Raw genomic sequence first — 12,144 nt, 5'->3', positions numbered from 1 at the left:
TCGAAACCCGGTGCGGGTGTTTTTATATCACTGTATTTCTGAAGGAAACCGACTGTCTTCAGAAAATTATGGATGTCATTTTCATTTCATCTTGCCTGTAATGCCTGAGCAGCGTTTGTGAGCTGAGCGCTGTTTTGATTACAGCCGTTACTGGGGAAACCTCTATCTCTCCCACTCCAACAGCGCCTCCTGCTGGCAGAGAATGAATTTGCATATATATGCTGCCACAAATAGAGTGCAAGTCTGTGGGAAACACCGCTTATGTTGTGAATATTATTCAATATTTTAATTTGAAATTAACAGGCGTAATATCATTGCGCCTGCTGCACCCATAGTACGGCAGCAAAGTTCCTTGATTATTAGGCCGGAATGAGAGTATAATTCCTAGCCATATCGGCCTAGAAAATCGCAACTTTTCATTTTCCGTATCTATTTTGATGCCAAAATTTCAAATAAGAGAGGAAGTGACAAATATCGGTATCGGTATTGGAATCGGCCAATAAGTGATTGTTAAAATCGGTATCGGCCCCAAAAAATCCTTTCGGTGCATCCCTATGTGAGTTCAGCTTACAGTCTGATGAATCACGCTACATGGTCACGTGTTCTGCTTGGTTGATCCGCAACAGACAAACTGTCAGTCACATTTCTGCCCTGTGCTCCTGTCTTGGCTGCAGTTAAATAAGGGTTTTGTGTGCATGCTGAAAAATGAAGGTTCATTTAAAACCCCTTCTGCTCCTTTCTGCTTGAAGCAAATCCTCCATGTTGATTTCTTATCTTTTGATATATTTCAATGTGTCCCATGCCATATTCTCTCTCAGTGGTTGTCCTTTCTGTTCAAAGTTCTGCTGATATGAGTTCAGCTCTGGATCATGAGGGGTCTTGACTCAAATGACGCTTTTCCACTGTGTGTTATGACTTTGCTCGGCACGGCACGACACGGCTCAGCTCGGGTGCACTCGTTCAAAACAGTTGCGTTCGATCCTTCGCTGGCTTTTAAGAGCCCGTCGGGCAGAGTGGTGATACATTTTGGTAGCCCAACTGGAAAACACAATAGCCCCGGGACGTCGGGCTAGTGATTTTGCGAGCCCTGGGTTCGCTTGGAACCTCAACCGAGGTGGTACTGAAAAAAGTACCAGGTACTGTACCCAGAGGAAAACCCCCCAAAAGTGAACCGTACTGTGCCGTACCATGCAGTGGAAAAGCGCCAAAACTGTCACTGATCCTGCTTTCACCGGGCAGATGTCTTTGCTACCAGCAGACTGGATGAGAGTAGAATACGTGTAGGATGGAAATGTATTTCCCAGAAAGGACTCCCACAGGGGGTGTCACCATCTGTCTCTCATTTCCTTCTGCAATTATTTCTCATCATTAGGTGTTGTTGATCAGCTCTTTTAGTTGATTGAAAGATTTTTGTTTCTGCCCCAGAACAATGTCTCCTCAGAGTCGTCAAAATCTTTATTGTCCATTTATTGTTTATATTTTGTTATAACACAGAGTCCCAAACTGAACAGCTGTATTTTTGTGTAAACGATTCCTTTATTATTACAATATAAATTGTTATTTATCTACAATCCAAGCTAAATTTTAATTTAGTTTTTTCTGCGGAGTCATGTGTTTCTCTAATACAGTCTCATGATGGGGCTAATGAGCTGTTTTGATTTTTAATGACTGCGGAGTCATGAGAGACATGGAAATAGTATGTTGCCATGGACAGCAGTGAAATATCCACTTTCATTGGTCTAGGCTTGCTGCGATAGTCGTTGTTGATGGTGTTATCGGTGTTAAGCCACAACACCAGTTACGTCACTTGCCTACCGTGGCACTTGGTTCCACAGTGTTTGCTGTATATGTTTAGTTTTTTTTTTTTATATATTAACTTTGTAAGTTATTTATTTTATATTATGCCTATAGCATGGTGTATTTTTTTTTTATTCGGTTTGTTAACAGAAGTTCTATTTTTAATATAAGTGAATTTGTCGTTGTGCTGTTTTGTTGGTGTCCATTCAAGCAATTGACGCCGAATTGTCGCTAATTCGAAAAGTGAAAGTAAAATGCGTATGATCATTTACAAGCTATTTAAAAGTGAAGGAAAGCATGTTTACCGGTGTTGTCACACGTCAATTAACCAGTGGGAAAATTTCCTCACCGTCACAACCCTACATTGGTCATACCTGACTGTTCGATGCATCAACTGACCAATCCGAGTCAAGTATTCTAGAGAACTGTATAATACATGAGTGCTGACTGCCTTGTTCACATTATCATTAGTAAAAGATGAGCAGTGGAATCATACAGACCTCCCATAATGAGTCTGACCCTTGTAATCAGCTGTTCGGGTGAACGCAAAGCAAGCTTTCAGGCAGGATGGCTGCTCCCCTGATGTTTAACTGAGTGTTTTTTGTGTGTGGATGTGAGTGCAGAGTGTAAATTCTCGGAACAGGTGCCGTTTCATGCCTAACAACTTTAAGCAGTGACTTGGGTCAGAGTTTAAACAAAGGCAGCCTTAGAGCCACCGATTAGATGAGGGGATATCCCTTCCAACTGAACCATAGCTAAGTTTTATCCAAAAAAGTCGTGTGACATATACCGGTATTGCGGTATTTTCAAAATTCATATCATAACAAAAATAAAAACCGGTATTCGGTATGAACCGGTATACCGCCCAGCACTAATGTGGGAGTCTGCTATTGAATGTTGTTGCACCAGATAAATGTCAAATTGTATTGTTGAGAGTGAATTTATAATGGTGTTTTTCAGAATCTTGTAGTGGCCAGTTCTGGGCTGCATCCGAAAACTTAGGCAGCTGACTTACTGCCTCGCTGCCGTATGAGGCAATGACTTTGCAGGCAGCGTTTTTGCACGAAGGCACCTCATGAAACTGATTTCGGACAGGCTTCTGAGGCAGAGTAACGGTTTAATGATCTACAGCAAAATATAGAGAGCTTTGGTGATAACTAAGTGAATATTTCATTACTGCAATATTAATTTCTCGCTAGAAATTACATCAAAAGTGGAAAACGTTGATCAGAAACGTACATTTACACACAAACTGACCACCAACCGCAACTTTGAGACGCCAACTTTATTTTTTAGCTCAACCGTCACGGAATGGAACGCACAGTATTGTGGGATATCAAAGGCAGCGAAGGATACATCTATGCTGCCTTCAAAAATCGGCCAGACGAAGGCATCTCAGGAGACAGGAACTGAAGCTAATATTGAATTCGGACGTGCCTTGATGCCTTCCTACCTTGGAATGCGTCCTCCGAAGGCAGCATTTTTCAGTTTTCGAATGCAGCCCTGGTTTAAGCCGTGTGTATGCGGGTGGGTGGGTGTCATTGGCCTGTCATTGGGACGCGTTGACTCCCTGTAGCAGCACACAGAGCCGGAGAGCGATGGTGGTGTACAAAAACAGCTGACATCTTTAACCAGTTTTAGCTGCTGTCAGCCTTTTGAGCTGTTTCTGTTTGTGTTAATCAATTTTCTGTCTACTCATTTGCCATGATCCTGTGCTTCATGATCTTTAATATTCATATATTAAGATGAAACATTTCAGGTGAATTCAGAACTTAAAGTCAGCATTAAATAGAATTAAAAATGAAATGGAAAGTCAGCAATTTTGCTATCCTTTTTCTGATAAAGTATTGTGAAGGATTCATTCATGTACGTTTCATATTTTTCATGCTTCATTTTTTGATCTCGAGGATCTCACATTCAGATCAACAAATGATGAATAGATCCAAGTCTTCACCCCACTTTTTATCAATAGACTCAGATGTACTTGATAATATGGAAGAAAAGATCTGTCCCTGTATCCATTACATTGCAACTTTAAAGAGTTGTCTTACACAAAGTGTGTGTTACTTTTAGACTGGTCTCTAGTAGGGCTGAACAAACCGCGGACTTGGCAACACTGTAGCGTGCCAACTTGATGCTTCCTCTGAAGACTACTTAGATGTGTTCGACTTGAAGCAGCGCTGCTTAGACCGATCGGTGTGTGTCATCAAAGTACTGCAAGAGCTATAAGAGAGCGGACGTCTCCTTATGCTTTCTCTCGCCGTACTTTGATGTAATACACGATCAATCTTCAAGTCGAACACACCTCTTTACACTCGCGTGTCACGTGACCGAGTGTAATCGCTGCCTCTGCGGTTGAAAAATCGCATTTTTTCATATTGCGATATCGCAAATGCAATTAATTGTTCAGCCCTAGTCTCTAGTTTATATTGTAATACACCCAATGTTTAAAAGGCCAAAGAGAACTCTAGTAGTTCTCTTTGTCTCGTAGTAGAGACAAAGATTTAATACCTGTCCGATCTCATTCACCTGCCTGCAGATTTTCTCTATAAAGTAGCAAGTGGCAAAAGATAAAAACAACAAGAATAAAGTGGAAAATAGTCTAGATTGACTGACCCATCTTTCATAGAGAAAAAGATGAGCAGGTGGATTGGAAGTCACCCCTCCTCCCTTTCAAGAAGACCTCATTTTTTTCTCATCTGATTAAATTCCTACTGTCGGAATCAAGGCAGATGAATGATCCCGTTAGTCTGAAGTTTAGCTTTGAGCATGAAGCTAAAAATTGGTTCACAAAAACTGGATGTCTCTGTTCTGTTTGCTTGTTTCCTTTTTAAGAATGTAACATTTGTTTTGTATGAAATTTTATTTTTGGAGGGGAATTGCTAACAGGACATCTTTCATTTTAGCGCATAAATAATTTTACAGGGTGTGTTTGCTCGGTTTTAATCTGTCATCTTCCCCATCTCTCTCTCTCCTCTCAGGGTGGAAATCACTTTGACCAGTATGAGGAAGGTCAGTTGGAGTTGGAACAGGCGTCTTTGGACAAGCCCATAGAATCGGTAAGGCCGCACACCTCACTTTGTACTGTTGACTAGAACAGCTGCTTCCTGTGTGTGAGAGTGTGGATGATTGGTCCAGTCAGGGATAGCCACACCACCTCTATGGTCAGCCCCTTCCCTTATTTTAGAGATAGTCAAATCACCTGCTTTTCAGTAAATAAGTCAGCACTCCCTTTCTGGAGGCCACCGTAGACCCCTTCCCTGTTCTCCACCTCGGCCTTCAGTGAACACATCTGGTGTCATCACCTGTGTGACTGTATAATGAGGACACGGGTGAAGGAGATCTGTTGGATTGTACCAATCACTGTGATCAGCTTGCTTTTTTTTTTTTTTGATCACAGATGTGCGAGAGTATGGATGTGCTTGTGTGATGTTAGATGGTATTCCACAATGAAGCGTTTTATTTTGACACTTGTTTGAAATGTGAAGTGGATGGCACACTGTGGAAAAGGTAAACGATACAAACAGACATGCACAGTCATGCGCATACAATGTATAATTCAACCCTGGCCAGACGTTTTGACCGAAATGTAGATTTTGATCTGTTACCCATGATTGCTTAATTTTATTGGTAACAGCCTTATCCAAGGCCGTTTCAAAGTACAGACCTGGAGTGTTTGTCCGCATGTACATGAGTAGGTCCCTGTTGATCTGGATGAGCTCCGTTCACCTGCAGTGTAGGAGGATGCCAAGGGCCCTCATGATAGCCACAGTATATGCAGACCACAGTACAGTTAGCTGTAGTGCTGTTCACTCTGTCCTCCTGTAAACTCCCCTGAGCATACAAGGCAAAGAAACAAAACTGCCCAACCACCCCTTCAGAAGATGTGCATCAACTCTCAGAGTTAGACTTTAATACTAAAGGACAGTCATCTATGCACACAGACATCCAGTGGTTCAATTTATGTGCTTCGTTAATACATTAACTCTGAGTCAGTCAGATTTGTCAGACTCGGAGTAAGACCTCTGATACACAAACACACCACCAATTCAGTTACGCAACTGGTCTGTGTGTCTGCTCCATTTGATTCAAGCTAGACTGACCTGATTTAGATATGAACCACTTAGTGTGTCATCCACCTCACATAGTGGAGCTAGCGAGAGTGTGTGCATTTTGATTGCGAGAAAGTGGTGTGTGTGTGTGTGTTTATGAACACATTAGTGCCCAGTATCTTGTGTGTGTGTGTGTGTGTGTTTGTTTTTTGTGTAAGTGTTTGTGTAGGACAGTTTATTTCAGATATTTTCAGTATTGTACACAACTTGGGGTGTTCGACATTTCTCTCCTGCAGCGAATTGGCCCCAATTAGCTAAGCAGCTCTGACCCGGTTTGTATCTGCACCATCTGCTCTCCTCCTCCTGTCTCTTTAGGGGCTCCTTGTAATGCTTTCTCACTCTCGCTGTCTCTCATCTCTACTCTATTGCTCTCTCTTTCTGTCTCTCTCACTATCTCTCTGTCTCTCTCATCATTCTGTCCCTCTTTCTGTCTCTCCAACACAGTGATTCGGTGTACAGTACCCTCTGTCATTATGTGCTGGCATGGTGCTTGTGCAACTGGGACTGCATTTTTCGCTGACTAGGCATGTAGATAATATTGCAGGCAGCTCTCGTCTCTGTCTCGTTCCTCTGGTTCGCTCTGTATTTCAGGGGCTTGCATGCCTGATGCCTCTCCTCCTCCATGTTGTCCTTTCTGCTCCAGTTACACTCAGACCCCATGAAAAAGGCAAATTTATGCAAACATGATTAGGTAAATTCCCTGAAACTTTCTATTCTATTATCAATTTTCTTCCTTTTTGTAATATAGATGAAAATTAAGTTAAGATGCTGTTGACTTCTTTCATGGCTAAGAGTTTTTTTGTCACATATAAAACATCTGCAGTCCTGTCTTTAAAAGCAGGTCATCTGTTTAATGAAAACCATCTGTTTATATTGAAAGGACCATTTCTCCATGTGCATTATTATCATGGCTCAACAATAAGGAAAACATGTGAGAGTGTCCCAATTGAGCCAGCAATTATTGGAAAATTTTAACATTAAATTGTGTGTATTTTGATTAATTTTTTTTATTTAGTTTTATGGTAAATAACATGTTTAAAAATTGTGAATACAAATTGCATCACATAAAATAGCATTTATTTTTATATATGTAAATTAAAAATATATTTATTTTTGGCATAGGATAAAGTGAAAATTTAAGTAATACAAGTGCAATGGGCTAAGCAGACTGGCTAAAAAAAATCATTTTTGAGTGTGAGATGGTGAAAGTGATGTTAAAATAAGATAAGTATGTATATACATATATGCATGTGTGTGTGGATCTCATGGTCAGATCTATTCTGTATTATTTAGAGCAGCCACCATCCCAGACTGCGGGTCAGAAGGACATAAGAGAGAGCGGGAGAGGTAGCCTGGCTGTCTGCCTGAACCAAATGATTCCTGCTCCTGCACTATTGTCTATGGAGGGGTGTGGAGAATAGAGCTGCCACACGCAGTGTTCATGAAGAGCAGAGACGCTACACACAGCAGAAAACGATGGCTATCACTATCAATTTTTTACACTCAGATAATACACATTTCCTAATGTTTCCATAATCACAAAACAACATATGAGCTTTCATTTATTTGCCACCCGTTTTCCTGTACTAGATCTAGAGTGTCAGGGCTATTTTCAACCAAACAGCAGTGTTGTATTTATATCGCAGAAGTCCTAGCAGCTGGTCCGTGGATGGTGACAGCCATCGCTGCATATATGTGTGTGCATCTTGTTCGAGCGCTGTGTTTGCCATGCTCTTGTTTTTCCCCATGCCCCTTCTCTGCCAATCATTGTGTGTGATCTGTAGGCAGCTAGAGGTCTGTGGTAATCGGGATCTTTTGTTATTTTCCCATATGCTTTTATCTACTCATTCCCTCTTCTTTCTTGCTCTCTCAACACCTTTGTTTGTCTGTTTGCATGTTAAGTCAGTAGCATTAGTTTCTCTCACACACACTCCCCTTCATCTTACTATGTATCTCAACACTCATCTTCCTTTCTCCCGTCCCCTAACCCAAGGAGATGTGCCCTGGGCAGTGACAGAGTCAAATGACAAATATCACATAAATCACACGCATCGCAGCTTTGATTGTTATGTAACTGACTTCTCTAGAGGTTTCACTTTGACTACTGTAGGAAACTCAAAATGACTACATTGATACAGCAGAAAATACAATTGTCAGTGTTGTAGTATACTGCTACATGTGGTTATTTTCACACAATTTGGTTAAGTTGCGAAATAATTTTTTAACCAATATCCTCCCCTTAAATGTTCAGGACAACAGTAAAGTGAGCTCAGTAAACCTTCCTGTGTGAAGAGAACCACACTGGAAATCTTGTCTGTCATGTCGTACAGTAAGTGCGTTTTCTTTTAGGGTTCTGGTAACAGCGATGGTGATATGAGCTGTGAGACTTCTGAAGGTTTTTAATCCAGTTGCTATTGTTCCCTGGAGCAATAGCAACTGGATTTTTGTGGTCTGGGTGAGACCCAAACATTGCACTCTACACTTAAATATGAAATGAAAATTAGATATAAAAAAGAAGCCTTCAGAGTTGCCATCCATTAATCAAGATTGGAGGGATAAACCTGCACTGCGGCTGGACACGTTTCTTATAAGTCTTTCGGGTGTTGTGTAGGTTCCCATGTTTGATTATTTATTTCAGTCAATTGTCTTTGGTTTCTTGTTCATAGCAACCGTATCTGAACGACAATAAAACAGTAAAAATGTTAGTAAGTCCCAAATACTGACTGGGTAAATGTCCCTCATGAGTGACTATGATTATATATCTCACTGGTACAACAATTTACCGCTTAACAGACCAGAAATTGACGCATGCGTTCTTTAAAACATTCACTTCACACAGTTTAGCTTTGCAACCACATGCACACACATTCACTTAATGAAGCACTTGGCTATCTTCTGTATGAAAGTTAAACCCAGGAATGTTCTGATAGAAAGGTCAAGGTTTGCCATTCCGAGACAGCACTGTAGATCTACTTGTTAAGCTGTGATGTAACAAATACGGTTTCCGGGACCAAGCCTCCACTCCATTTCAGTTGAGAATACTATCCCAATAGCCGTTAATGAGGACAATTTATTTATAGCACACATTTAAGTTAAGCTTTTATAAACTCAAAGTATCTTGGCTTACGACATCCCAGTCACCAATATTTTAACGATTCAGAAAAGATGAATCACTCTGTCTGGCCAACAGAGATTTCAGTATGGAGATAACATTAAGGATCATGATATTTTGGTAGTATTGCACACATGTATATTATATGTATATTAGCAACATATGTTGTTTGCTTTTGGCATCTGATACAGTGCTAGGACCCCGAAATGGTTACACGTGACATCAGTCTTAACAAGCGGATAGCTGAGATCTGATATCATCTTTTTTTATTATTGGAAAGTTAAGAGGATTAAAGGGATAGTTCACCAGAAATTGAAAATGGTCATTTACTCAACCTCAAGTTGTTCCAAATCAAGAGTTTCTTTCTTCTGTTGAACACAAAAGAAGATATTTTGAAGAATATGGGTAACCAAACAGTTGCTGGTCTCTATTGACTTCCATAGTATGGGGAAAAAAAATATTGTATCAAACCAAGTGGTATGCATTAAGAAACATAGCTCACTTTTTAAGTAAATGTTTGTTGGGTTTTAAATCATACAGTGATATGTTGCAAATGAGTAGTTTGTTAAAAGTAAAATTTAACCTGGCTTTACCATCATTTGTTTTCAGATTTCTCTTGGTTTGATATTTTGCTCTCAAATGCGGTTACATTCAGACATTAAATTATGGCTGAAATACAGCACATTTGTGGCCACTATGCGTAAGACAGAGAAGTGATTGTGACATTAAAAAGCCACTCTGCTATCTTCAAATTTGGTACTGAGCAGTTTACACTTTGTGGTGGTAAGGAAGGGAATGTGTTAGATTTCCCTCTCTTCCATAAGCACATTGACACAACACCAGCTGTCCAGGTCCCCAAACAAACACTGACCCCCCTCCCCCCAAAAAAACTCAACTGCCCCATTACCTCACCTTAACTTGTTAACACTTTCCTGCTCTGATCTCTCTGGCTTGTAGCGTACAAAGGGTTTCATCATCAGCCACCACTGACTGACTCTTACAGTTATTTGATTTGACATTTCCATTGGTCACTGAGACAATTCCTAGTTCCTAGTGTGGTTATGTTATTAATGGGGTTTTTATTTCCAAATCGAGAGAGCAAATGCTGTTTTCATAGACTTTTCACATTTTCATGGACAGAAACAGAAATAGGCGTTTATTTACATTTTATTTATAAGATGACATGTTTTTGTAACGACACTATTGTGAATTTCCCATGGTTCAGTATTGCAAAATATAAAATGTCAAATTTAGTGTGATCTCATTCTCCGAGACTCAATTTCAAGTCAGTCTTAATGAAGCTGTCACAAATGGAAATCCACTCGCTGCCCTGCACATCTCTGTCCTGTTTTAATTTAATTCCACCTTTCTCTCCCTCTCTCACTCTCTGCTATTACTATGTTGATAACATCACTCTCTTTCACACTTTTCTTGTGGGAGTGTATCTGTTTGGACACTATAACATTCTTTGTTGTTTTTTTTAAAATCATTTTATATGAATTAACTGCCAGTTAGTGAATGTGTAGCTGTGTGAATTCACTGTGGTAATGTAGTGGATCAAAGAGACAGTGTGACCAGTAGAAAGCTGTAGAGATTGGCCAGTTTCTTCAGTTTGTGTGACGTTTGACTGTTCTTTTGACAGCCCAGAGTTTAAAAGCCAGGTTCGTATGGACATGTTTTCACTCCACTTGCACTGCTGTTGGATTCTTCGGCGTTGTTGCTCTTCATCTGTCTGTTTTATTTTAGTGCATTCATCCGTTTGTCTCCACAAAACACACCCGCCTCCCACGTCTGCCTGACATGCCATTCACACGGCCGGTGATTGGCCTCTGGCCACGTTTGACTGATTATGATTGGCTAATATGAAGAATTAGACTAAACAAAGACAGCTCTCTTCATCAAGTTCTGTTTCTCTTGATCTAATGGTCTCCTGTTTCGGAAAGAGGAGTTCACGATTGCTATGTAAAGTGCTCCACTCAGCAGGAAGAGGTAATGTGAGGTCAGCTCAACGCACACCCTGTTTAGATGCTCCTCCAGTCCTCAGAATGATGAAATGCTGTGTGTTGTTAGCAGAGGACGCTGCAGAGCCACTGCATTGCAGGCCTTTTGGGCTGGGCTTACTGCAAGTGCATCTGCACTGCTGATAAACCAAAGATCCTGGGACTTGCGCTTTTTCAATGCTGCGGTCTGTCTTCTCGTCTGTAAACAGTGAGCTCATGTGTCTTGTGATTAATTCTGTTCTACCGTCGTATTTTTTAGAGGCACATGCGAGTCCCTTGCTGTAATCGGCCATATGCTGGTTTTTGATGTGCGCTCTGTGGCCTCCTCTGCAGACTGTAAATACAGAAAAGGAAATGATCGTTATCACACGGCCTTGTTCCTTTTTTCATCCCTGTAATTTGAACGGAAGAACATGCACAGAAGTGTTTGGATGTCCAGAGGCCCAAAGGGGATTTTGTACAAGATGAGCATTAGTCCAGCTCCCCATGCTCTAACCATCTGGAGCAAACATTTCCATGTTCTATCACCACATACAAATATATGCAGGTATGAACCAAACGTTCGAGCTGAGATATAAATGAACTGAAGATTTAACACTATTGTTCAATATAGATTATTCTAAGGTATGTAAAAGGAGAGATCGACCAACATTCATTCTGTATGACCAACAAGATACTGAATGTTGGGTATGATAACCAACATGCAGAATTGATTTTTAGTAATTGTTAGTTCTGCTTTTTGACAATACTTTTATTTATTTTTTTATATATATAAAAACAATATTACTAGTTGTTTTGAGATACACACTACCATTCAAAAGAATTGGGATTTTATATCAAGACTTATATCAAGATTTATGCTTCGTTAGTTTTGGTATGAAAAAAGTCTGTTTTCAAATTTTGTCAATTTTATTATTAAATTCAAACAATAAATACAATTTTTACGCTCTTTAATGTAGTATGACAGATCACTGCAGGCGCCTCAGTACAAGTGGTAGTGCGGAGCACCAGTGAACCAATCATCTCTTCCTCTTTACTATCAGTTACTGCACGATAGTAAAGCCCCGTTCACACCAAGAATGAAAACTATAAAGATAACTATAATAGCGTCCACACCAGCGAA

At 40.3% G+C, this 12,144-nt stretch overlaps 1 protein-coding gene across 1 annotated transcript in view; it reads left to right on the top strand.

Moving 5' to 3' along the window:
* Positions 1-12,144, top strand: part of LOC107720016 (G patch domain-containing protein 8-like) — a 45,645-nt gene that overhangs the window by 6,622 nt on the left and 26,879 nt on the right. The window contains exon 2 of the mRNA XM_016527587.1: positions 4,779-4,856. Within this exon, the coding sequence (XP_016383073.1) occupies positions 4,779-4,856 (78 nt within the window). The remainder of the gene's footprint in view (positions 1-4,778; positions 4,857-12,144) is intronic.

This window comes from Sinocyclocheilus rhinocerous, unplaced genomic scaffold (assembly GCF_001515625.1).
Source record: "Sinocyclocheilus rhinocerous isolate Xijiao unplaced genomic scaffold, SAMN03320098_v1.1 scaffold273, whole genome shotgun sequence".
Classification (NCBI taxonomy): Eukaryota; Metazoa; Chordata; class Actinopteri; order Cypriniformes; family Cyprinidae; genus Sinocyclocheilus; species Sinocyclocheilus rhinocerous.
The sequence above is the reverse complement of the archived record's forward strand: the minus strand, read 5'-3'. Positions and strand labels throughout refer to the sequence as shown.